This window comes from Onychostoma macrolepis, chromosome 12 (genome assembly GCF_012432095.1).
Source record: "Onychostoma macrolepis isolate SWU-2019 chromosome 12, ASM1243209v1, whole genome shotgun sequence".
Classification (NCBI taxonomy): Eukaryota; Metazoa; Chordata; class Actinopteri; order Cypriniformes; family Cyprinidae; genus Onychostoma; species Onychostoma macrolepis.
Window position 1 is genome coordinate 20,617,793 of NC_081166.1, and position 27,958 is coordinate 20,645,750.

The 27,958-nt window shown below is 40.7% G+C and overlaps 1 protein-coding gene across 2 annotated transcripts in view; it reads right to left on the reverse strand.

Annotated features, from left to right (window-relative positions):
* The window catches only part of LOC131550862 (transforming growth factor beta-1-induced transcript 1 protein-like), a 97,365-nt gene that overhangs the window by 28,273 nt on the left and 41,134 nt on the right, over positions 1-27,958 (reverse strand). Inside the window, exons 7-8 of one of the 2 annotated variants that reach the window (XM_058793324.1) lie at positions 27,672-27,854; positions 22,195-22,368 (exon numbers count right to left, since the gene is read on the reverse strand). In XM_058793324.1, coding sequence (XP_058649307.1) covers positions 22,195-22,368; positions 27,672-27,854 — 357 coding nt within the window. The remainder of the gene's footprint in view (positions 1-22,194; positions 22,369-27,671; positions 27,855-27,958) is intronic. The other variant, XM_058793325.1, reaches the window with a different exon arrangement.

A 27,958-nucleotide genomic window follows, 5' to 3' on the forward strand; every position in this document is an offset into this window, starting at 1 on the left:
GCCCAGGTCAGGAAGCAGACAGACTGGCTAAACCGACCGTCTGCTAGCCGCCTCACGTCACAGAAGTCAGTTAATTCTCAGCACATAGAAACTTTTTCACCTAGATATCACACTATAGAGACTGTGTCTGCTTGCCGAACTAGAAAATACAGAAAACATCCAAACCAAAGTAATAGTAACAATTTAATTGATGTTCAACAAATAAAAAATGATATAATACAGATAAACACATGATTAAGCTTGGCTTATTGAATATTAGATCCCTTTCTTCAAAAGCACTTTTTGTAAATGATATTTTCACTGACCATGAACTAGATGTGCTTTGTTTGACAGAAACCTTGCTAAAACCAGATGATTACATTACTTTAAACGAGTCTACACCCCAAGATTACTGTTACAAACATGAACCGCGTCCAAAAGGTAAAGGGGGAGGTGTTGCTACAATTTATAGCAATATTTTCAGTATCTCTCAGAGGTCGGGTTTCAAGTATAATTTGTTCAAAGTAATGGTGCTTCATATAACATTATCCAAAGAAACAAGTATTAATGATAAATCCCCTGTGATGTTTGTACTGGCTACTGGATACAGGCCACCAGGGCACCATACAGACTTTATTAAAGAATTCGCTGATTTTCTATTGGAGTTAGTTCTGGCTGCAGATAAAGTCCTAATTGTTGGTGATTTTAATATCCATGTTGATAATGAAAAAGATCAGTTGGGATCAGCATTTATAGACATTCTAAACTCTAACACGTGTCAGGACCTACTCATTGTCGAAATCATACTCTAGATTTAATACTGTCACATGGAATTGATGTCAGTGGCATTGAAATTTGGCAGCAGAGCGATGATTTCTCAGATCATTATCTAGTCTCCTGTATATTCCATATAGCTAAAGCTGTAAAGCCAACTCCTTGTTACAAATATGGTAGCACCATCACTTCTACCACAAAAGACTGCTTTATAAATAATCTTCCTGACTTATCTCAGTTCCTCAGCATATCTAACAGCTCAGAACAACTTGATGGTGTAACACAAACTATGGACTCTCTCTTTTCTAGCACTTTAGATATGGTTGCTCCTTTACGCTTAAGTAAGATTAAGGATAAGAGTCCAACACCGTGGTATAATGAGTACACTTGTGCCCTAACAACATGATCTCACAGAATTCCGTGTAATGTTCACGGACTTAATTAACTTCCGAATCTGTGGTGGCATCACGGAATCACCGAAAAAAAAAAAAACACAACTTGACCCCAAAGATCTAGTTAATTACAGACCGATCTCAAATCTCCCTTTTCTATCAAAGATACTAGAAAAGATAGTATCCTCACAATTATATTCCTTCTTCGAGAAAAATGGTATCTGTGAGGAATTCCAGTCAGAATTTAGACCGTATCATAGTACTGAGACTGCTCTCATTAGAGCTAAAAATGACGTGCTTCTATCATCTGATCGTGTTTGTATCTCTTTATTAGTTCTACTGGATCTTAGCGCTGCGTTCGACACTATCGACCACAACATTCTTTTGAATAGACTAGAAAACTTTGTTGGCATTAGTGGAAGTGCCTTAGCATGGTTCAAATCGTACTTATCTGACCGCCATCAGTTCGTAGCAGTGAATGAAGAGGTATCATATCGATCACAAGTGCAGTATGGAGTACCTCAAGGCTCAGTACTGAAAGATTATTTGTTTTTAATTAACTTTAGTCAAATGTATTTGCAATCAACTGTAGCCAGCTGTACTTATATTTAGAAAAGTGTGAACCAAATGGCCCATATAATTAGCCTCTTAGGTCAACATCAGGTCAATGGATCATGGGCTCTCCATGGGGTCCTGTCAGGTCATCATAAGGTTACACTATCATTGGCTCTCCATGGGGTGTTATTGTGTTGTTTGTAGCACATTTGTTACCAGGTATAAAGGTCTGGTCTCACAGACAGTACCTTGGGTTAAGATTGTATGAAGGATTGACATGCTAACATCACTGCTGAAGAACTGCTACATTCAATAAATTATTCTCCCCACAAGAACTTTGGTCAAGCTTACTTATTTTATGTATTATAGAAATCTAGTACATTGACGAGCCACCCAAACTACTGCTCAGCCAAATACAGCAAGATCTAACAATCTGGCGAGCCACCCAGGAGAGACTGAGAAGAAGAGAACTCACCAACTGCAACAAGAAGTGAACAAAAGAGTTTGAGATTCTACAGTTTTTGTGTTGAAGATCAACAGACCGCATCTGTGGACATAAGTTATTTGAATCAACTTGATCCTGTCTCAAAGATCCTAATTTGGTGAGTGAAACTATCAGCTCTCTAAAAGAATTGAAAGAACACTCTTTCATAAGTAAGCAGATCATTTGATGTATGTAGTGTAACCATAATAACCAGTGTAGCACTGTTTAAGAATTTTTGGCTTAGGCCTTTCTCTTGAGTCTGTAGGAACCTTTTAAATGATTTAGTTAATTCTATAGTAGGAGCTATAGAAAAAGTGTTTATAGCTTGGTCCTGTTCTCTTGAGTATGTAAGAATCACTTAAGAAAGAGGTTTAGTCCGTTCTCATGAGACTGTAGGAGCCATAGATGTGTAATTATAGGCTTAGTCCTGTTCTCTGGAGTCTGTAGTAATTGTTTAAGAAACAATTTAGTCTGTTCATCAAGAGATTGTAGAAGCAGAGGCTTGGTCCTTTCTCTTTTTGTCTGTAGGAATTGTATAAAAAACAATTTAGTCCATTCGTCCATTGACTGTAGGAGCCTTGGAAATAATTGGGACTGATGTTGCTGTAAGAATTGTGAATTCTTGACTGGGTGCTAATTCAGTAGCCACTATTTTAGATTTGAAATATATGTTCTAACTAGGTTAGAAGAATATGGCATAAAGTGATGAACTAAGTTATGTGCCTTCTGTTAAATGATATAGAAAACTCTAAAATAAATTGTCTGAGGGACAAATTTGAAAAACTAATTCAGCCTTTTGAGTAAAGACTCAAAATGAATTGAACAAGTTTTATCACTCAGACATTTTCAGAAATTAAACGAAGAAAACAAACCTGAATGTGAATGTCTTGTTTAAAATATAGTTTTGATAACTACGCTGAGTTATCAAACTAATGATTTGTCTGTGTAACTGAAATGGTCAGTCTCAAAGACTGCTGTTAATCTAAATCTGAATAAGCACATTTAACGACTCTAACAGCTTTTGTTCTGCTTCTCTACATTTGAGGGAACATCTGCTGTACTGCCATGGCTGAGTCTACACAAGTCAAAAATAAGGACCCTGCACAGAGGCCAACCACAGAAAAACATGGAATAGAACCTCCAAATGTAACCATTGATGAGATGATGGATAACCTGTCTGAATATTTGGACAAAAGGCTGGGACTGAGAAAGTGCCATGATGATATATGCCAGAAATATGGAATTAAACAATCAAACAGTGGATTATGGGACTTGCAGGACATTAAAAAGGCTTATGGAAAGACAAATCGTCTAAGGGTAAATACTAAGAGAGATGGATTATCTGTGATTTTGGGCAAACAAATCTGACAACACTTGCAGAAGTGTGAAACTGACAAATTACAACGAGAGATCAATGCAGAAAAGGCAAAAGTTCGAGCACTAGCTGAACAATTGCAGAATGAAAAAAAGGACAAAGAAAGACTGCTAAATGATAATGACAAGTTTCTGAATTTGCTTTCCAAAAGAGTGGAATCAAATGACTGTTCTGGGCTAAAGCCTCCACCCATAAAATCTGTCCAAGAGGCACAGAAACAGTCTCTTTACTCATTTAAAGAGCTCAAGAAGATTGAGGAACAACAATGTTATAATCTGGTAGGAGAAAGTGACAGCAGTTCAACTGGGAGTCCTGATGACAGTGATGTTGAACTTGACACACACGCTCATGTCACTAAGGATAAGGTAAAGGTTAGACTTGCTCCTTTAATTTTCAAGAACAGAAGGACTGAAATTGATGTTGAAAATGAAGAAGAGTATGAGGAGAATGGTGAGAGACGAACCCGAATTGTAAAAAAAACTGTTTAGAAATATGTTCCATGTAAGACATACCAGCCAGCTACTCCAGAGCAAGTTGACAAGTGGTCAAAGGAATTGCCAGATGTGTACAAACGACCACGAAGAGTCTGGCAAGTTATACAACGCCTGCAGAAAATCTACACCTTGCATCCATTAGACGGGGCAATGATAATTAATATCAATCTAAGGGACAATGATCAAAAAAGGTTGACAAAAAGTGTTGAAACCAAGGTAGGCGAGTCTCAGGAAAACACTGAGGCTGGATGGGAAGCTGTACAAACCTTTTTGTTCGAACTGAAACCTGCAGAAGTTAATTGGGCTAAAATTACTTCCTGTATGCAGAAAACAGGAGAGAGTGTTGTAGAATATGAAGAACGATTCAGACAGATTTGGTTGGAACATGCTGGTTTAAATGGCAGTGAGGATCTGGACAAGGATACTAACATGCCTCTAAAAACTGCTTTTGTAAATGGACTGAAACCTGAAATTTCAAAAGCCCTAAAAATCTGATATGATGACTGGGACGGCATTGGAACAGCTTTCAATCAGATTGTTGAGTGGTCAGTAAAAATTGAAAGGACATATGAAGTCAAACTCAGAGCTCTGCAATCTAGACCCTCAACATACAGTTACAAGAGCACAGAGAATGATCTTCAAGAAAAAGGAGGACGGAGATACACACAGACAAAATTGAACTTTCACTGAGTCAGGAGCACATCATCGCAAATGGAGCGGGGGGGGGTATCATTCTAAGAAAAACAGGACCCATTATTCTATGCATTGGGCCTCATGAAGTGAAAACCAAAATGTAGGTAGGACAAACTACACAACCAATATCTGGTCAGAAGATAAAGATGACTGTGGATTGTTACAAATGACACCAGTATCATTCACTGGGAGGACACCACCAAGCACAAAACAATACCCTGTCAGCAAAGAATCTATCCAGGGAATTCTTCCAATTGTTCAACAGCTAGAGAAAAGTGGCATTTTGAAGAAAACTCAAAGCGCATCCAACAGCCCAACTTGGCCTGTAAGAAAAGCTAATGGTACATGGAGACTGACAGTAGACTACAGAGAAGCTAACAAATGTGTAGATAAACTGACACCTCTAGTAGCTAACCCTGCTACCATTTTCAACACCTTGAAACCAGAACATGAATGGTTCACTGTGATTGACATGGCTAATGGCTTTTGGTCAGTGCCCTTGGCAGCAGAGTGTCAGCCCTGGCTTGCTTTTACTGTTGATGGACAACAATATCAATGGACATGTCTTCCACAAGGGTTCCACAACAGCCCTACTGCCTACCATCAAGCTCTCAGGACACATTTAACATCTCCAGAAATGCCAAATGTGACATCGGAGGTCATACAGTATGTGGATGATATACTCATTGCCTCAGAGACTGCACAAGAACATGAGAAGGATGTCAGAGCTCTTTTGGATCATCTAAGCTCTAAAGGTCATGAAGCAAGTTTAGAAAAGGCTCAGATTATGCAGAAAGAAGTGATCTATTTAGGACAGAAGATATCCAATGGTGAAAGAACAATAGCCCAAGACAGAACTAAGGCAATTAAAGAAACCCCTGAACCTACAACGGTTCAAGAACTAAGAAAGTTTTTAGGACTCTGTAACTACAACAGATCTTGGGTAGACTCATATACAGAAATTGTCCATCCCCTTTATGACTTGCTAAAGGGAAATCCACATTCCAAAGAAAACATCACCCTCACTGAAGAAGCATGTACAGCCTTTCAGAAGTTAAAAAATGCTTTAAGCGAAGCACCTGCCATCGGAATACCTGACACAGGTAGACCTTTCACCATGTTTGTAAATGAGAAAGATGGATATATGACAGCCATGTTAACACAAGAACATGGGGGTGAGCAGAGACCAGTGGTTTACTACTCAGCAAAATTGGATAATGTAGCTTTAGGCTTTGGACCCTGTCTGAGAGCAGTGCAAGCAGTTTACCTGGCAGTTGGACTGGTTTCCAGTCTGACACTTGATCAGAAATTGATTGTCAAATGTCCACATACAGTACATGCTGTACTAGCAATGCACAGAGCTTCACAAGTAACAGCAAGCTGATGGGGAAATTGGCTGGCAGTACTAGAAGCAAGTAACATTGTAATTGAGAAAGCCATTGTCTCTAATCCCTCCACCATGATGATGGCGGCAGAGATTAATGAAGATGATCACAAGTGTGAAGAGATTGTCACCATTTTGGAAACAGATAAACATATCAAAGAATCTCCACTGCAAAACCCTGACTTGGTTCTCTTCACTGATGGATCATCAACTTGTGAGATGGGGGTGAGAAAAACTGGATGGGATGTAACATCAAACACTGAAGTTTTGGCAAAAGGATCAATGCCTCCAGGAACATCAGCTCAACAAGCAGAACTTAAGGCCCTGATTGAAGCATGCAAACTAGCCCAAGATAAAACAGCAAACATATACACAGATTCTAGATATGGATTCGGCGTTGTTCATGATTTTGGACAGTTGTGGAGACAAAGAGGATTCATGACTGCAGCTGGGACCCCTGTAAAAAATTGACAACTTGTTAAAGAACTTCTAGAAGCTCTTCAGTTACCAAATGAAATCACTATTCTTAAGGTAAAAGCACACACAAAAGACACAACAACTGAAGCCAAAGGCAATGCCCTAGCAGACTATGCTGCTAAACATGCCTCAAAAGAGAGGAGTGTGGAGACAGTATTATTAAGACACATGGGAAAAGATAAACAAACTGTTTCAGACATCAAAAAAATGCAGAGTAAATCCCCAAGAGAAGAAATATGGTCATGGATGGAAAATGGAACAAAACTACATGATGATAATATTTGGCGATATGATACACGAACCGTTGCTCCTGAATGTCTTTTGCCCTATTTAGCCACCCAAATTCATTCATTGGGCCATGTAGGTGATGACAAAATGATCTACAGATTCAATCAAGTGTGGTGGAATCCCAAGTTCCGCATACAAGCACGTCATGTCACTAGAAACTGCATCACATGTGAAAAAAACAATCCAGGAGCCAGAATCCAGACTCCAGCTGTGGCAACACCAGCTCCACCTGGTTCATTCAGACACCTTCAGATGGACTACATAACACTTCCTAGGTGTGGGAGATTTCAGGATGGGCTGGTCATAATAGATACATTTTCAAGATGGGTTGAAGCATTCCCAACAAAATATGGCACATCAACACACAAAGCCAAAATATTAGTCAAGGACATTATTCCAAGGTGGGGTCTACCAGAATGTATAGATTCTGACCAAGCAACACACTTTACAGCTGCAGTGTGCAAGGAAGTGTGTAGAATGTTGAACATTCAATGGTCATTACATTCCCCTTACAGACCACAAGCCTCAGGACAAACAGAGATGATGAATTGAATCATAAAGGAACGATTATCAAAATGTCATCAGGAAGGAATTGCCTGGCCGGGTGCCCTACCCACTGTGCAGCATTCAGGCAACACACAACAAGGAAACTGGATTAAGCCCCTTTGAAATCATCACAGGCCGTCCCATGTCTTTACCTGGAACCATAGATTTACGAAAGGCCGATGTACACTTGATATCTGACAGCCTGGTCCAATACTGTAAAATACTCAGCCTGGCAGTACAGGGTGCCGAGAAGCAAGTTCGGGAAGCATGGGAGCCTCCTCCAGAAGGGGGGCATAGTCTAATTCCTGGTCAATGGGTAATGATTCACAAACCTCAGAGATTACCACTGGAAACAAGGTGGGAAGATCCATTTCAGGTTCTTTTAGTAACTAATGCAGCACTTAAAGTATCTGGAAAGAATAAGTGGATTCATGTGAACCATTGCAAATTAGCTAATCCACCTAGAGGAGAGGGATAGGTGGCAGTGGTGTTTATCAGAGTCCATACATGGCAGGACTAAAATTTTTAGGCTTTAGCTTGTTGCCTGAGGATGAAGATCACACTATCACTGATAAACACTGTAGCGTCCTGCCAGATTAAATGGGGACAGTTTTAGCTGTAGAAAGAAGTAACTGCTCAAATCTAAGTGCTATGGCAAGATATGTTTTTCTTTCCTTCTTGTGTGTTGCAGGTCTTCAGTGGTCCTAAGGATCTACACCATTCTGCACATGTCTTCAAGCTGACACCTGCTGCAAGATTGGGATAGCACAAATTCACCTGTTAAGTGAACGTTATCACAAGACCATACTCCAAGACACCTCAGAGAATGGCATCACTCACCATGCAAGCAATATTACTTTCATTAATCAATAGTGTTTTGAGTGACAAAATGAATGTTGTGGATAACAAAAACATTTACATGCAGCTGGTACAGATGACAGCCAAACATGCTAACAGGACTGGTTATCTGTGGACTAATACCACATTCTGCTGCACATGGTTTTCCTATGATGTCTGTACCTGTCACTCCCAAGTATAACGGTGAAAATTCTGGAACTAATGAAATCATTGTCAGGTCTAACCAGAGGCTAGATGATCAACCTGTAAACATTGTTCTGTCCTTTGGGCCATATCCATGGTGTGTTAAACAAAATGGCTCTGTTTTTGTTGGAGAGACTGTGGATTGTCATAAGGTTATAGAGTAGACAAATCAAACCCGTCCAGAAGCATATCATACTGCTATGGGAGTTTATTGGATGTGTGGTAACAATGCATATTCTCAACTTCCTAGCATATGGTCTGGCGTCTGTGCACTAGGCCATCTACAGTAGTTCCAGCCATGAGGATTGTTTCAAGTTTGCCTGACAGAATCAGGTATCAAAGATCAACAGATCTTTTTGGAACTCACCATCAGTCTATGTGGAAGAGAGCACTTGGCACTCTTCTTCCCACTTATGGAGTAATGTCAGCCTTGGACCAAATTGGTGACCTCTCCAAAGAAGTAGAAATACTAGCTAATAACACAGCATTGGGCTTAAGCAAGATATCAGAAGAATTAACCTCTGTTAGATTAATTGCCTCGCAAAACAGAGCAGCACTGGATTATCTACTATCTGCACAAGGTGGGACCTGCAAAATTATTGGAATAGAGTGCTGTTCTTACATTCCCAATAATAATGAAGATTTGCAAAAAGTGATTTCTAACAATCATGTCTCCAGGGTAGTACACGAAATATCAACAATTTCAAGTTCTGGCTTCTTCAATTGGATAACAAAATATGTAGGAGACCTAGGAAAAACAGCAGTTGAGTACATTTTCTTAGGCTTAATTGGGTTGACTCTGTTCACCTTACTGATTAAAGGAATGAAAATCATACTAATTAAATTACTTTGCGGTAAAACTAAGAAGGATAAAGCACAGGCTATTGATAGAACATCAGCAGCACATCTAATCTAAGCCATGTATTGTACAGTTTGTGATGACCTAGCATCAATTGTCATGAATTATTGTAACCTTTATTGCAAGCAGGAAACTGTATACAGCATGTGTACATGATTACTAAAATGATAACTATTTGTTTTTATGTTCTTTTTATTATGTGTGATCATTTGCACATAATGTATTTGCATGTATTTGCATTCAACTGTAGCCAGCTGTACTTATATTTACAAAAGTGTGAAGCAAATGGCCCATATAATTAGCCTCTTAGGTCAACATTAAGTCAATGGATCATGGGCCCCCCATGGGGTCCTGTCAGGTCATCATAAGGTTACACTATCATTGGCTCTCCATGGGGTATTATTGTCAGGCTGGACGGAGAGGCAAACACAGGGTTAGTGGAAACACTCTTCTTCGTTTATTTCCTTTCCACAAACATAAACTGATCCCGAAGGATTTCAAACAAAACACAACTTAAAACAAAGGGGTCCTTTAACTCAGCGAATTCGTCCAACTCAAAGTAACACTTCTGTTATAGGTCGGTTGGTGAAGCTTACGGGACGGAGGATCCAGGCAATCCAAGAGGTGAGTAGGGAAGTGAGTCAGGCTTACGACCTCGAGACCAACCAACGCAGGATTGTGGTGAGTGACTTGATATAGCGAGCAGGTAAGTGATGACAGGTGGTAATCAGTACTCCGGTGATTGCGAACGGGTGTAGGTGGTTGGTGTGGATGAAGCTGTGGGCGGATCTGTGACAGTACCCCCTCCCCCACGGCCTCTTGGGGCAGGGCGGTCGGGGTGTGACCGGTGGAAGTCGGAAAGAAGCGAGGGGTCCAGTACATCCTCTCGGTTTACCCATGATCTCTCTTCGGGACCGAATCCCTCCCAATCCACTAGGTATTGGAGTCGGCCGCCCCGCCGTCGGGAGTCTAGGATCTCTTCGACTCTGTAGGTGGTCCCACTGGGGTCGGCCTCGGGAGGAGGAGGTACTTCGTGCTCTGCGGAAGGAGGGAGAACGGGATTAGTGAATGGTTTTAATAGGGATACATGGAAGGTAGGTGAAATGCGGTAAGTTGCTGGGAGCTGGAGCTCGTAGGTGACTTCGTTTATCCGTCTTATTATAGGGAAGGGGCCGACATAGCGAGGGCTTAGCTTCTTGCAGGGCAGACGGAGGCGAATATCCCGAGTGGAGAGCCAGACTCGGTCGCCGGGTTGGTATAGGGGCGTGGCGGCACGATGGGTATCTGCATGTTCTTTGTGCCTCCGTACTGCCCGCTGGAGATGGACATGCGCCGTGTCCCACACTCTTTCGCTCTCTCGAAACCAGAAGTCAACCTCCGGGACTTCGGAGGGCTCTCCGGTCCAGGGGAAGAGCGGAGGTTGAAATCCAAGCACGCATTGAAATGGGGTGAGACCGGTAGTTTCTTGCCGCATTGAGTTTTGGGCGTACTCGGCCCAGGGTAGGTACTTGCTCCAGTGGTCCTGGTGGCGATGGCAATAGGCGCGCAGGTAGCGCCCAATCTCCTGGATTTTCCGTTCCGTTTGGCCGTTGGTCTGTGGGTGATACCCGGAGGACAGACTGACAGAGACTCCTAGTAGCCGGAAGAAACTACGCCAGACCCTGGAGATAAACTGAGGCCCTCGGTCGGAGACAATATCTTCGGGTAGGCCAAAGTTCCGGAAGACATGTTGGAAGAGAGTTTCCGCAGTTTCGAGGGCAGTGGGTAATCCTCGTAATGGGATCAATTTGCAGGCCTTAGAAAACCGGTCGACTGCAACGAGAATGGTGGTAGATCCGTTGGAGGGTGGTAGGTCTGTGGCAAAGTCAACTCCGATATGAGACCAGGGCCGGCGTGGGATCGGCAGGGGAACCAGTTTTCCCTCGGGCAAGTGACGGGGGGGTCGAGGTGATGGCACAGACGGTACAGCCTCTGACGTAACGGGCAACGTCCTGGTTCATGTTGGGCCACCAGTACTTGTTCCGAAGGAGCGAGAGAGTGCGTTGTGGCCGGGTGGCCGGATCCCGGAGGCGTGTGTAGAGAGTCCAGAAGGGGAGGCGGAAGGTGGCCGGTATGTACAGCTTCCTTCTGGAACTCCCGGCGGAGCAGGCTCAGATTGAGTGGCGGCACGGATCTGGTCATCCACTTTCCATATGATGGGGCAAGCGAATATTTTGGGTGGCAGGACTGGTTCTGGGTGTTCGGGTGATGGGTCGGGCTGGTGCAGACGGGACAGAGCATCGGCCTTGAGGTTCTTGTGGCCGGGACGATAGGTGAGAGTGAATTTGAATCGAGTGAAGAAAAGGGCCCAGCGGGCTTGTCGGGGGTTTAGGCGTTTGGCTTCGCGAAGGTACTGGAGATTCTTGTGGTCAGTAATCACTTCAAACGGATGTTGTGCGCCTTCTAGCCAGTGCCGCCACTCTTCCAGTGCTAGTTTGATTGCCAGTAATTCGCGGTTCCCGATGTCATAGTTTTGTTCCGCCGGGGACATCTTCTTGGAGAAGTAGTCACAGGGGTGAAGCACTGGAGGTTCGCCTTTTTTCTGCGACAAGACCGCGCCAATTCCCACCGTCGAAGCATCTACTTCCACCACGAAGCTTTGATTGGGGTTGGGATGGATGAGTGTTGGAGCGGTACAAAAGGAGGACTTTAACTTTTGGAAGGCTTGTTTCGCTTGAGGCGTCCAGGTAAGGGATTTCGGTTTTCCTTGGAGGAGAGAGGTTAAAGGAGCTGACAGATGGCTATAATGGGCTATGAAACGCCGATAGAAGTTGGCGAACCCGAGGAACCGTTGGAGCTCCTTAATGGAAGATGGTTGTGGCCAATTTTTTACGGCCTCCACCTTGGCAGGATCCATTTGTACTCCATCCGCGTCGATGATATATCCCAAGAAATGGACTTTTGTTTGATGGAATTCACATTTCTCGAGCTTGAGATACAGTTGATGCTGGCGGAGGCGTTGGAGAACTTGGGTGACATGGTTTTGGTGCTCCTCGAGGGTGGATGAGTAGATCAGGATGTCGTCGATATAAATGAGTGTGAATCGGTTGAGCATGTCCCGGAAGATCTCGTTCATGAAGTTTTGGAATATTGATGGGGAGTTTGAAAGGCCATACGGCATAACCTGATATTCGTAGTGCCCGGTGGGCATGATAAAGGCCGTCTTCCACTCATCTCCTTTCCGTATTCGGATTAAATTATAGGCGCTGCGGAGATAGAGTTTGGTGAAAACTCGGGCCCCATGAAGTTCTTCTAAGGCAGCTGGTACCAGTGGTAAGGGATAGGCGAACTTGACTGTTTGTGCGTTGAGCGCTCTGTAATCTATACATGGGCGGAGGCCCCCGTCCTTTTTGGCGACAAAGAGGAAGCTGGAAGCTGCGGGAGATGTGGAGGGACGGATGAACCCTTGCTGTAGCGCCTCTCTCACATATTCTTCCATGGCGATGCGTTCCGGGATTGAGAGGGGATAGACGTGACCTTTAGGCAGTTTGGCCCCGGGTAACAGGTCAATGGTGCAGTCCCAGGGTCTGTGCGGAGGAAGACGAGTAGCGGCCGCTTTGCTGAACACGTCTTGGTAAGGGAGGTAGGCTCTGGGAGTCTTGACTGAGGTAAGTGTGGTAGGGCTCTCTACGGTGGTGGAATTGAGTGGGAGAGATGGTACGGACTGGCGAGGTACCGGGAGACTGGTGAGACACTTTTCAAAGCAGGAAGTACTCCAACAAAGGATTTCTCCCGAACTCCAATGCAAGTCTGGATGATGTTTTGCGAGCCAGGGACGACCCAGCACCACATCCACAATGGCTTCCTCCAAGATGAGAAAGGAGATTTGTTCCTTGTGAAAGTGTCCAACGCGGAGCGTGACCTCTGGAGTGTGGTGGCGTACCAGCCCTTTGCTCAACGGTTTGCCTTGTATGGTGGAAATCCGGTAGGATGTAGTACTCCGGAGCCGGGGTAGTTGAAGTTGAAGAAGGCTGGCCGAAGAGATGAAATTTCCTGCGGCTCCGGAGTCAATGAGGATTTTAACTGGAAAGGATCGGTTCAGGTAAAGGATTAGAGCATCACTATGTGGAATCTTGGAAACATCAGGGTGAAGATGGACCGTACTCACCGTTGAGTTCGCGGGGCGAACGGGGCAGGATACCAGGGAGTGACTTCCCGAGCCGCAGTACATACAAAGATTGTGGGTTCTCCGGCGGGCCCGTTCCTCCGGAGATAGGTGGTACCGGTCCACTTGCATGGGTTCCGGTATAGGTGGGACCGATCCTTGTAAGGTGGTTGCTGGGGTAGTCTCCGAACGACAAGCGTTTAACTGTTGTGAAATGTGCAACGATTTCTGGAGAAAGCCCTCCAAGCCCACTGAGTCTTCAATAACAGACATCTGCCGTTTTATGAAGGGTTCGAGACCCCGTCGATAGGCGGCGAGAAGTGCTGTCTCGTTCCACCCACTGCTGGCGGCTAGAGTGCGAAATCTTACGGTGTAATCATGGATGGACATGTTGGCTTGTCGTAACTGAAAGAGCTCTTCGTGAACGGAGATGGAGGAGGCTGTATGTCTGAACACTTCGCGGAAATGGTCGATGAAGGCATCCAGGGACCGCACGATGGGGCTGTGTGAATTCCAGAGTGCCTCAGCCCACTGCAGGGCTCTTCTGGACAGCAGGGACATGATGAAGGCTATCTTTGCCCGATCGTTCAGGAATTGGTGAGGTTGAAACTCAAAGTACAGGGAACACTGAAGCAAGAAGCCATTACAGGTGGCCGCATCGCCGGAGTAGAGGGTAGGTTTGGCCATTGGGCATCCGGAAGGAGATGGAAGGGCCGGAGGTGGCTGGAGGGCTTCGCGGAGAGCGTGAACTAGTTCGGTGAATGGGTCTGGTGTTGGGAGAGCTTGGTCTTCCATCTCGGTTTAACCACGTCTCAATACTTCTTTTTGAGGGGTTGGTCTTCTGTCAGGCTGGACGGAGAGGCAAACACAGGGTTAGTGGAAACACTCTTCTTCGTTTATTTCCTTTCCACAAACATAAACTGATCCCGAAGGATTTCAAACAAAACACAACTTAAAACAAAGGGGTCCTTTAACTCAGCGAATTCGTCCAACTCAAAGTAACACTTCTGTTATAGGTCGGTTGGTGAAGCTTACGGGATGGAGGATCCAGGCAATCCAAGAGGTGAGTAGGGAAGTGAGTCAGGCTTACGACCTCGAGACCAACCAACGCAGGATTGTGGTGAGTGACTTGATATAGCGAGCAGGTAAGTGATGACAGGTGGTAATCAGTACTCCGGTGATTGCGAACGGGTGTAGGTGGTTGGTGTGGATGAAGCTGTGGGCGGATCTGTGACAGTTATTGTGTTGTTTGTAGCACATTTGTTACCAGGTATAAAGGTCTGGTCTCACAGACAGTACCTTGGGTTGAGATTGTTTGAAGGATTGACATGCTAACATTACTGCTGAAGAACTGCTACACTGCTACCTTCAATAAATTCTTCTCCCCACAAGAACTTTGGTCAAGCTTACTTATTTTATGTATTAGAGAAATCTAGTACATTGGCGAGCCACCCAAACTACTGCTCAGCCAAATACAGCAAGATCTAACAATACTAGGGCTGTTACTTTTCACGCTTTACATGTTACCCTTGAGAGATATTATCAGGAGACATGGTGTTAGCTTTCACTCTTATGCTGATGATACTCAGCTCTATATTTCTTCGCGGCCCGGTGAAACACACCAAATTGAGAAACTAACGGAATGCATATTCGATATAAAAAAACTGGATGACGAGTAATTTTTTACTGCTAAATTCTGAAAAAACAGAGGTGTTAATTATCGGACCTAAAAACCCCACATGTAATAACCTAGAACACTATCTAACACTTGACGGCTGCTCTGTCAATTCTTTTTCATCAGTTAGGAACCTAGGTGTGCTGTTTGATAGCAATCATTTGCAATTTGAAAGCCATGTTTCTAGCATCTGTAAAACTGCGTTTTTCCATCTCAAAAACATATCTAAATTGCGACCTATGCTCTCAACGTCAAATGCAGAAATGTTAATTCATGCGTTTATGACCTCAAGGTTAGACTATTGTAATGCTTTATTGGGTGGTTGTTCTGCACGCTTGATCAACAAACTACAGTTGGTCCAAAATGCAGCAGCTAGAGTCCTTACTAAAACCAGGAAGTATGACCATATTAGCCCAGTTCTGTCAACACTGCACTGGCTCCCTATCAAACATAGATTTTAAAATCTTGTTAACTACTTCTAAAGCCCTGAATGGCTTAGCTCCTCAGTACCTGAGCGAGCTCTTATCACATTATAGTCCTCCACATCCACTGCTTTCTCAAAACTCTGGCCGTTTGATAAAACCTAGAATATCAAAATCGACTTTTCCTATTTAGCACCCAAACTCTGGAACAATCTACCTAACACTGTCCGGGAGGCAGACGCACTCTGTCAGTTTAAGTCTAGATTAAAGACCCATCTCTTTAGCCTGGCTACCACATAACACACTAATACAATTCTATTATTCAAATCCGTTAAAGGATTGTTAGGCTGCATTAATTAGATCATCCGGAACCGGGAACACTCCCCATAACACACGATGTACTCGTTACATCGTAAGTAGAATGGCATCTACGCTAATTAGTGATGCGCAGATGGCGGTTGTATCCGCAGGGCCGGATACATTCTAATTAATTGCGGGTGGATGAGATAAATCATTAGTGATGCAAATATTCTCTAAAATATGAACGTGTTTTAAATTCATTTTTTCCTCAGACAGACACGCAGATTTCATTTTTGTGTGTGTTCATCTGTTCGGGAAGTTGCAGTTGCAGATATAATGGCATTCCAGATAAAGTCTGAATGGAGTAAAGCGTGTGTTTATGCTATTAAGAAAGTGTAGACTATAATCTGGCCAAAGAAGAACTTTTGTTTTTTAATTAAATGTTCATTTAAAAGCAGCCTATTATCATTGTATTAGCCTGTTACCGTTACTTACGGCTCCGACAACGTTTTTTTTCGTCCTTCACGCGGTAACACATCAGGAGCAAAACAACTGGATTCGCGAGACCATGAGATTCTGGGATGCTTCTGAAACGTGCCGCGGCGTGGCTGGTATAATATATATACATATCTATGTGTATAAACACAAGCATTGACTTGACTAGAGCGACCGTGATCAGCTCCTGTGGCCGCCTCGGAGCCGTAATGTGTGGCAGATGTGGTGTGCAGATCAGTTCTCACATCACTGAATCTGCTGTTAAAAATGAACCATCCATTCATCATATCATTGTGCAAAAATAAGAATTAGTCTAATTAGAATTATTGTAATGTGACGATCGGGTGCGGGTCAGGTCGGTTATCTAAATCAGAGAAAAATATAGCTGCGGGTGGGTGGCGGGCGGATAATTTATTTGAAGCAGCGGATTCGGGTGACGTTTGAGCTCATCCGCGCATCTCTGACGCTAAAATTTGTCTGTTTCTTTCCTATTCTGTTTCTCAGTCCGTATCCCATCAGATGGTGGATCAGCACCAAGAGATGATGTCTACAGCCCTGGTCATCAGCGGAGACCAGGACACCTAGATGAGCCCCAGAGACATATCCCCAGTGAAGACCTCGATTAAAATACAATAAAACTAAAAATATAACAAAATAACTAAAAATATAACAAAATACCTAACTACATAATACTATTATTGTTAGAAATTGCAACAAAATAAAAACAGAAATATAAACTTTTGAACTGCGGGTTTCGTCTGGCCAGAGGAGAACTGGCCCCCCGACTGTGCCTGGTTTCTCCCAAGGTTTTTTTTCTCCATTCTGTCACAGAGGGAGTTTTGGTTCCTTGCCGCTGTCGCCTCTGGCTTGCTCAGTTAGGGACACTTAATTTCTAGCGATTATCGCTGATTTGATTGCACAGATACTATTTAAACTAAACTGAGCTAGACAATGACATCTCTGAATTCAATAATGAAATGCCTTTAACTGAAAATTGAGTGTTTAATCATCATTATACATTACTGACACTCTACCCTCCAATTTGATACTGTTAAGTGCTTTGACACAATCTGTATTGTTAAAAGCGCTATATAAATAAAGGTGACTTGACTTGACCAAAAGTGCTAGTGTGAAAGCACCCTAAAATATCTGGATTAAGCTGTCGGAGATTACTCTGTGTTGTCATGTTCACTGGAAAATGCAACAAGACAGCAACGTAATGACATTATATAATTAAGGTCAAGGAAACAGCCTAGCCAGCAAAATGACATAATTAACATACATTAATAAAACGTGTAACCACTTTTTTTAATGTTTCCAAATTATTTTTCACCATTTCTAGAATTTGTACAGGCTTTGCATTTTTTAATGTCAAGAATAGTATTATAATTAGCAAAAGCTCACCGTTCAAATTAATGCACGGCTCAGACAAACTGAATGTAATGTGTGTATGACTGCAATAAAATTGTGAGATAATGTTATTCTGTGAGATAATGGTCCTGTTGCTATGACAGCAACTTCAGGATAAGCCTCGAAGAACCTAACAATCCAGGATCATGTCAAATTGCCAACAATGAAATCCCGCTAACTGGGTAATCCACGTACGAAGAACGGTCGCCTGCTTTACAGCATGATCAGTAATGCAGCGATTGGCTGGCGGCAAGACAGCAATGTAATGACATCATATAATTAAAAAAAACACCTGATGAAAAACTTGACGCATTTCTGGACTTTTATAAGGAAACAGCCAAGTGGACAAAACAACATAAATGTTATAATAGATAAATGAATGGGCACTGTTTTTATTTTATTATTATTATTTTTTTTATTTTTTTACATTATTCCCAATTATTTATATTCACGATTTCTAGTATTTGTTCAGGCTTTACATTTTTATTTCACTCCCATAATAGCTGTCACCACTCAAATTAATGCACGGCTCAGATTAACTGTATAGCATGTGCGTAAGACTCCAATATAATTATAAAGTAATTGTTTTATCATGAATAAATATTTCAGTGAGTAAAACTGGCTGTGTCTATAGTATTATTGACTACACAACATTATTATATTATTTTTCAATTAATTTTAAAACTATTATTTATTTTAAATTACTGTCCCTGGATCAGTAGGGTACTCTAATAAAGTAGCAATGGCTGGGACAGATTTTAACTATCAATTCTGCTTAAAAAGATGCAATCTAATCCTGTTTACATGAAATAAGCCTGCTCCCAAGCAGGTTTAAGTTTACGGACCTGTTGCTATGACAACAACTCTGGGATGAGCTTTGAAGAACCAACCAATCCAAGATCAAGCGAAATCATCAACAATCAAATCCAGCTAACTGAGTTAGTGATGTACGAAGAACGTATCCCTGAGATAAATAATGGCACTATTGTCTTTTAGAGCTGCTTTATAGCAGAATCTGAATTGTCTCCATAGTTGAGTTTTCAGAATTGTTTCTGCTTTTTCCCCCCTGGTTTTCTCTGTGAAGCTGCTTTGACACAATGTGTATTATATAAAGCCTTATAGAACCAAAGTTGACTTGACTTGACTGGTGATGGTGTACCTCCAGAAACAAGACTGGGAAACACTGCATTAAGGATCTGCTCATCTTGTGCAGCATAAGAAGGGCTCAGCACATACTAAAGTTAATTTAGATTATTTTTGTCTTTTTCTGTGGGGAACCACACCACTGCTCATTTTGTAGGTCTCTCTAATCTAGTGCACACAGTTCAGTTCGTGGAACTCTGTTAATAAGCTGATTGATGATTTGATGCAAGTGTGTTAAATAAGGGAGACGTAAACAATATGCAGTGCTGTGGTTCTCCAGGATTAAAATTTTAAAACCACTGCTCTAGTCATTTGGCAATAATATGATTATATTGGCTGAAGCTGAAAATCTAGACTCATATAATTAATTCTGAAACTTTGTTTTAATGGTTTAGCATCTGGGCTGTATGTACAGTATATTGTCCCATATAGTTAGACTTGACGTCTGCAGCGTGAAACAGAACATTATCAACAACAAAAAAAAAGTAACACTATACAATAAGGTCTCATTTGTTAACATCAGTTTATGCATTAACTAACATGAACTAATAATAAGCAACATATTTTTGCAGCATTTATTAAACTTAATGTTAGTTAATAAAAAATGTAATGTTCATGTTAGTTCACAGTGCATTAACTAATGTTAAAAGTTTGATTTAAATAATGTATTAATAAATGTTGAGACCAGAGGTGTCATGCCCATTCAAAGTGGATTTTCTCAGATTTTTGAGCCAAGTGGATTTTGATTGCAGCTTGATTTAATGATTTAATTTAATGATTTTATTTAATCATTCAGCACGTCACATCATCAGCTGCTAAATTCAAATCTGTGTTCGCTGGCTGGCGCTGAGCCAGAGACAGACACGTTTTTACAGCACTGCACATTATAACCAATCACACACGATTCTGTTGAGCTACAATGACCAATCAGATGAGTCATCGCTAAAATGTTGGTGTTTTCTTCACTCGCTCACAGACTGAATACCTCTCTCTGGTGAATTCTCTCGTCAGAAACAACAAAGTGCAGATATGTGTATGAATCTGTAAGTAAGATATTTATTTCACAGTGTAAACAGCTTCAGTGATTTTAATGGGAGATTTTGAGAGTGCTTGAACTCTAGACTGTCAGTGAAAATGTTCTTTGATAATGTAAATGTTCTTTGCTCTCTTACTGTACAATGAAAGTGTCATGATAAGTAGCCTAACTTACAATGTTTTTAAAATTCACATTAAATATAAAGTCAGTTGAATTAAAAATATGTTATGGCATGACACCCATATCTGTTACTTAAGTAAAGTGACAGGGTTTTATGCATAGATAATAGACTACATTATTAGGCTACTTTGACCATCTAGGTGACAATTGAGATATTTCATGATATAGTTGATGTGTTTGGGAATGATTTGAATAACAATGGTGCAGTATTTTTTTATTTAAAGAGCGCGTTAGTAATATGTGCCTATAGGCGAGTCCACAATGATTGATGTTTTTACATACACAGGGACGCGCAGCAGCACACAAACATGCCAAATATTACAATTAAAGGATTACAATGTAAAAGATTATTATTGTGAAGGCTACATGAATATAAAAATGCTTACGTCATAATGGATAGTCATTGCATGTATCAGAATTAGGCTACCTATTTGCTCGCACACAAGCAGCTCCGTTTCCTCGGTGGAGACGTGTTCAGTCTTTGCGCTTGGAAATTTCACCGTGTAAATAGCAAAGCGCGAGCATAACTGGCTCTTAAAGGGAATGGGAGATGAGACTGTGATTGGTTTATTGCACATTATGCCCAAAACACACCCCTTACTCATTAAGAGAATAGGGATGACCCTTTTAGACCATGCGCCTGGCGCGCCGACTGTTTTTCCCATCGTGAAACTAGCAAAAGTGGATTCGGACACACCCTAAGTGCACCTGCGCCTTGCACTTTAGACTATGCGTTTAGATCATTAAAATAGGGTCCCTTAAATTTAATGAATACTTTAAAAAAATTTTTTTACATACCTCAACCTACCTTAAAGGGGACATCAGATATAAAATTCACTTTTACATGGTGTTTGAACATAAATGTGTGTTGGCAGTGTGTGTACACAACCACCCTATAATGATAAAAATCCACCCAGTGTTTTTTTTAAATCCCCCAAAATCATAAGCACTGTCTCAGAGCAAGCTGTTCACACATTCTTGGCAGAGTGACATAGTTTTGGCAGGCCCCTCCCACGACTATTGACGAACACTGCCGTTTTAGCACAGAGCCGCCCTGAGTGAGCGGTCAACAGTCTGCTATTGTTTCGACGTCAGAGCAGGTGTAGACAAGAATGTCTCATAAGCGATAGATGTGTTTTGTTGTTGGATGTAATAATGAACATAGGGTTACACTTTATTTCGATAGTCCACTTTAGACATTCTACTAACTATAAGTAACTTTGTAACTACATGTCAACTAATTCTCATTAATTTGCAACTACATGTCTACTATCTCTCAGAGAAGACTGTTAGGGTAGGTTTAGGGTTAGTATAATAAGTTGACATATACTTGCAAAGTTTCTCATAGTCAGTATGTTTTATGTTGTGGATCCATCAAAATAAAGAAGATATTAAGCAGACAGTCTACAAATACTCTAATGACTGCTAGTTGACATGTAGTTGCAAAGTTACTTACTGTTAGTAGAATGTCTAAAGTGGACTATCGAAATAAAGTGTTACTGAACATAGCAGTCATCGTTTACTCCCGACATCTGAGCCGCTAAAGATGCAGATAATTACTTTTGTTTTTGAAGAGAATGTGCCCCCCAATCTACCTAAATGTGCCTATGTTCACGTGAATCATTTGTGTCCAGCTTCACCTACAGAAGAAGTGAGTATAAGTTTTTGTATGAATCTTTGCAAATCACCCTTCCTAATTATTTGCTAGTTAGCAAGTTCCACAACGGATGTGGTTTTGTTTTACACTACCATTGAGAAATTTTAACTGAAGTATGTTATAGACTTTTCATGAAGACCCTAAAGAATCATACCAACTTATAGAAAATGTGCATCTGATGTAAGGAAGAGTTGGGGTTGAGAAGGAACTGGGTTGCCTAAAAGTATTTGCAGAAGTGAGGTAAGCAGTGATTTATAAATGCTTGTTTTAGTGTTGTGATTTGTCAAATTAAATGAACATGCTCCTCTTTTGTTTATTCATGTCATAGAATCTTCATTCAGCTTCAGTACAGCTGTGAGTTTCTGAACAGGACACATAAATGTATACCTACATTGAGTATGGGCTTGTTGCATTGTGCGCAGTGAGGTGAGTACAGGGTGAAGTAGTCAGGCTCACAGTATGGTCGACCATCTTTCTCAAAGAAATTACAATTGCCAAGCTCACACTCACACTCAGAGCAAACAAAGTGCTCTGGATGCCAAACCCGTCCAAGAGCTGTTACAACCTAAGAGACAGGGGAACAAGATCCATTTCTAAAGTTAAAATCAATTTTGAAACCAGAATCCTTTATTTTAAAAATTTGCTTTCAATGGAACACATAAATACAGCACAACAGTGACCGTCCACTATTTTGGTTCTCATTCAATTTCTCCATAGGCATTAAAGTATGGCAAGCCGTTTTAACTTTTATTCATTCTCAGGATATGACTTCTTGATATCAACAATTACATTTTCACTAGTTAAAATGTTAATTCTTGATATCAGGAATTAGATTTCCACTAGTAACAATGGCTATTTTTGATATCAGCAATTGCATTTCCACTAGTAACAATGTTAATTCTTGATATCAACAATTACATTTTCACTAGTTAAAATGCTAATTGTTGATATCAAGAATTAAATTGTTGATATCTGTAATTGTATTTTCACTAGTTAAATGTCACCATAGGCTGCCATTCAAAATCAATTGTTGATATCAAGAATTAATTTCTTACTAGTAACAATTTAATTCTTGATATCAGAAATACAATTCTTAAAATAGTAAAAATGTCTATTCTTGATATCAAGAATTTAATTGTTGATATCAACAATTTAATTATTGATATCAAGAATTTAATTGTTGATATCAACAATTTAATTGTTGATATCAAGAATTTAATTTCTGATATCAACAATTAAATTGTTGATATCAAGAATAGACATTTTTACTAGTAAGAATTGTATTTCTGATATCAAGAATGAAATTGTTACTAGTAAGAAATTAATTCTTGATATCAACAATTGATTTTGAATGGCAGCCTATGGTGACATTTAACTAGTGAAAATACAATTATAGATATCAACAATTTAATTCTTGATATCAAGAATTTAATTGTTGATATCAAGAATTAGCATTTTAACTAGTGAAAATGTAATTGTTGATATCAAGAATTAACATTGTTACTAGTGGAAATGCAATTGCTGATATCAAAAATAGCCATTGTTACTAGTGGAAATCTAATTCCTGATATCAAGAATTAACATTTTAACTAGTGAAAATGTAATTGTTGATATCAAGAAGTCATATCCTGAGAATGAATAAAAGTCAAAACGGCTTGCCATAATTAAAGGGGTCATATGATGCGATTTCAAGTTTTCTTTTGTCTATGGAGTGTTACAAGCTGTTCATGCATATATAAGATCTGTAAAGTTCCAAAGACTGAAGTCTCAAACCCAAAGAGATATTCTTTATAAAAGTTAAGACTTGTCCACGGCTTCCTTAAATGCCTCATTTAAACATGCCCCCACATATCTATGTCACTGTGCTGGAAGATTTGCATAACACCGCCCTAATGTTTACGCAAAGAAAGACGACGTAACTTTTATTCTCGCCATAGTATTGTTGCCGCCGCCGCCACCGTGTCGTGGAGACACTGTGTGTTTCCAAATATGGTAAGGGGCGTAACATTTTCGTCATATGCTTGAGGTATTCGGCCAATCACAACACACTGGATAGCTGGCCAATCAGGGAACACTTCACTTTTCAGATTGAAAAGTAAGTTCTTCGTACCTTGCTTAATACATCTGAGATGATTTGAAAGATGCCAGATCTTCTAATCGTGATAACTGATCTCTGTGCTAATTTGGTTCTTCAAATGAATTTGATTTGATTCAAATATTTGGATTAAGTTGTCTAAGATTACTGCGCATTCTCGTGTTCCCCGAAAAGGGCAAATGTATCGATACTCGAAACCATGATCAGTAATGCAGCGATTGGCTGGCGGCAAGACAGCAACGTAATGACATCATATAATTAAAAAAGACACCTGACGAAAAACTTGACAAATTTCTGGACTTTTATAAAGGAAACAGCCAAGCGAACAAAACAACATAAATGGTATAATAGATAAATGAAATGTGCACTGTTTTTATTTTATTATTTTAATTTTTTTACATGATTCCCAATTATTTATATTCACGATTTCTAGTGTTTGTTCAGGCTTTACATTTTTATTTCACTCCCATAATAGCCGTCACTGCTCAAATTAATGCATGGCTCAGATTAACTGTATAGCATGTGTGTAAGACTCCAATATAATTATAAAGTAATTAGTTTATCATTTGTGCGCAACTTTTATTCTCGCCATAGTATTGTTGCCGCTGCCACCACCGTGTCGTGGAGACGCTGTGTGTTTCCAAATATGGTAAGGGGCGTAAAATGTTCGTCATATGCTTGAGGTATTCGGCCAATACTCACTGGATAGCTGGCCAATCAGAGCACACCTCGCTTTTCAGAATGATGAGCTTTGTAAAAATCGTTCCATTTCAGAAAGGCGAGGCAGAGAGAGGAGCAACAATAATGTACCGTATGTGGAAAATAATTAGTTTTTTGAACCTTAAACCACGTAACACATTGCGTTACACCAAATAATGTTTTTTTAACATCGTCATATGACCCCTTTGACCCTTTAACGCATACGATCACACCGGTGTGATTAGAGCGTTTAGTGCATCATGTGATCAACTGCTGAATTCAAATCTGCTTTCACGCTTTGGCTGGCGCGGAGCCAGATCGGACACGCTGAGCTCTTGTCATATTATCACAACTATTCAGTGTTTTCAACCATATAATGCTTATTTTAGGTTTCAGACATTTAAATACACATAAGTACTAGCAAAACCATAAATTTTTAGTTTGTAAATGCTGATGTATACGGAAGTGACAATAATGATCCTTACAAATATAATCTGACGACATGTTTTATTGATATCATATACAGATTGTGTAGGTAACTATAAAGTTTACTCTGCTCTTCTCCCAGTTTACCGGAGACTTACTTTAAAGTCTTTCGGGAGTAGAGGATGAATTTGCGTGTTTTAAATTCCAAAGCTCGGATTCAGCATGAACTAACATGGCGGCGCCCATCACACGGTATAGATCAACTAACACAGTCATTATAAAATTGTTTAAACTAAGTGAAAAAAAAAGTGAAAGTGAAGTGACATGTGGACAAGTATGGTGACCCATACCCGGAATTTGTGCTCTGCATTTAACCCATCCAAGTGCACACACACAGTAGTGAACACACACCCAGAGCAGCCAATGCTGCGGCGCCCGGGGAGCTGTTGGGGGTTTGGTGCCTTGCTCAAGGGTCTCGCCTCAGTCGAGGTATTGAAGGTGGAAGAGAATGCTGTACATTCACTCCCCCGACCGACAATTCCTGCTGGACCTGAGACTCAAACCCGCAACCTTCGGGTTACAAGTCCAACTGTCTGTCCATTAGGCCACGACTATGGCCACATATTTCAGAATCGGAATATCAGATATTTCATAATATAGTGAGCATGTTTGTGGTGTGTCACATGACAAGCATAACGCGTCGCCATGGAAACAATAACATGATATATTCTAAAATAATGGTCACCTAAAAAAACTCACCCTGGGGGCTCAGCTAGAATATTTTAAACCCACGTGTGAAAGGGTTAAAGGGGTCATTAACTAAAAAACATATAAGAGGTCATATAAGTACTAGATGTGCTCAGTGTACTATAAAAACATCCTGTAAGTTTCAGAACTCAAATCTTTGTCGTTATTGAAGGCAGTCTGCCAAAACAGAATTTGGAGTTTGGAATGTGCAACTCTATGATGTAATAGTGTGGATAAGCGCCGCCTCCACAGAAGAAGAATGACATCACTGCCTGTTTAGTCCCGCCCACTGATCTGTGCATGTAGTGTTTATGAGAGAGGCGAGCGCACAGGTCTATGCAGAAACCAAACGATAAAGATGGCTCTGAAGACAACAAGATGCTGTGTAGTGTCAAGTTGTAGCTGCGTCCAAAAGCCTAGGCAGCTGACTTGCTGCCCTGCTGCCTTATGAGGCAATGACTTTGCAGGCAGCGTTTTTGCAGGAAGGCACCTTATGAAACCTTATGACTTCGTCAGGCATGTGTGAGGCAGCATAACGGTTTAATGATCTACAACAATATAGAATGAGTTTTAGTGATAACTAAACAAATATTTAATTACTATAATACTGATTTCTTGCTAAAAAAAAAAACCATCAAAAGTGCAAAAACTTCATCAGAAATATACATTTACACACAAACTGACCACAAAACGCAACTTTCAGACGCCATCTTTATTTTTTAGCTCAACAGTCACGGAATGGAACGCACAGGATTTTGGGATATCAAAGGCAGCGAAGGATACATCTATGCTGCCTTCAAAATTCAATCAGAAAGTGGTATCTCCGGAGACAGGATGTGAAGCAGAATTTGTATTCGGATGTGCCTTGATGCCTTCCTGCCTTGGAATGCTGAAGGCAGCATTTTTAGAGCTTTTGGACACAGCTAGTATTTTAATGAAGTTCCAGACCGCGTAAGTAAGAACTTTTGTTCACTTCATTTTACATCGGATTTGTTTACAAACAAGGCACAATTCGACACAGGATTTTCAAAAAGATTGAAACTAAAAGACGATGCTGTGCTATATTGGATACGACAGTAATGTCGCAACACACAAGTACTTATTACGTGATCACTAGCCTATTGCTTTGTCTGTTAAACAGATCATTTGATATGTACTGTACTGAGTATTTATGTGTTTTTTAACCTAAATCACAGCAGCGTCCATCTGTGAAGGACGTAGACTGTCAAACATACACAAGTCAATCATAGCATTGGGTGTTTATTTTCAAATCTACAATCTGCCACGCCTATTCAAATGGAGCGTTCAGTTCAAAATTATGATGTTTTTTGATGTAAAAATCTTGATAACATTATAAATGGACCCCAGAGAATAGTACAAAATAAAAAACAAAGGCAGTTCATGACCCCTTTAAAACACAATATTACAAACTAGGATTTAAAATAATAAATATGAAAGCTGGGGGAAAAATAGGTAAATAAGAGGAACAAGTAAAGTCAATTAGTATAAACAAATTTTTATCACAAAATACTCAAATAGGGCAGGAGGCCACTGCTGAGCTCTTTTAGGGCACGGTTGTTTTTTCCATGGTTACAGTGACTTTGCTGATTAGTGGATCTCTTTTTTGGGGGTTATGGGTAGTAATTTTGTTTACTTCAATGTAATTAAATGTAAACAATTAAACTTAACCAAATATGTTAGGTCTGTCTTCATAGGGTTATATATCGCTAAAAATCTAGTTTTCTGTGAAGAAAATGAATGATACTTTTACTTACAGACCTATTTAAACAGTACTTCTATACTACTTTCAATACGAAAACCACAGAAAAAAAAATGCATGGCTATTGACTAATTAAACTACATGCTACAAATTAAATTCAACATTTATTAAAGAATTTTACCTGTCCTACAACTGGTTTCTGACAGGCAGAACAGTTTCCCTTAGAAGAGGTAGGCACTCCCTGCCTGCTTAGATCTGATTGGAGAAGACCCAACATGCTGTCCAATGAGCCACCAGAGGATGCAGGGGGTGGGGAAGCTGTTTGCTGTGGTGAGGGTGCTACAGGACTCACAGGAGCTGATGGCTGATACAAACAAAAAAAGTCAACACCTACACAAAAATACTAATATTTATTCATTAAAAGTGAAATGTTTATAAACTCACTCCTAACCCAGTTCAATATGAGTC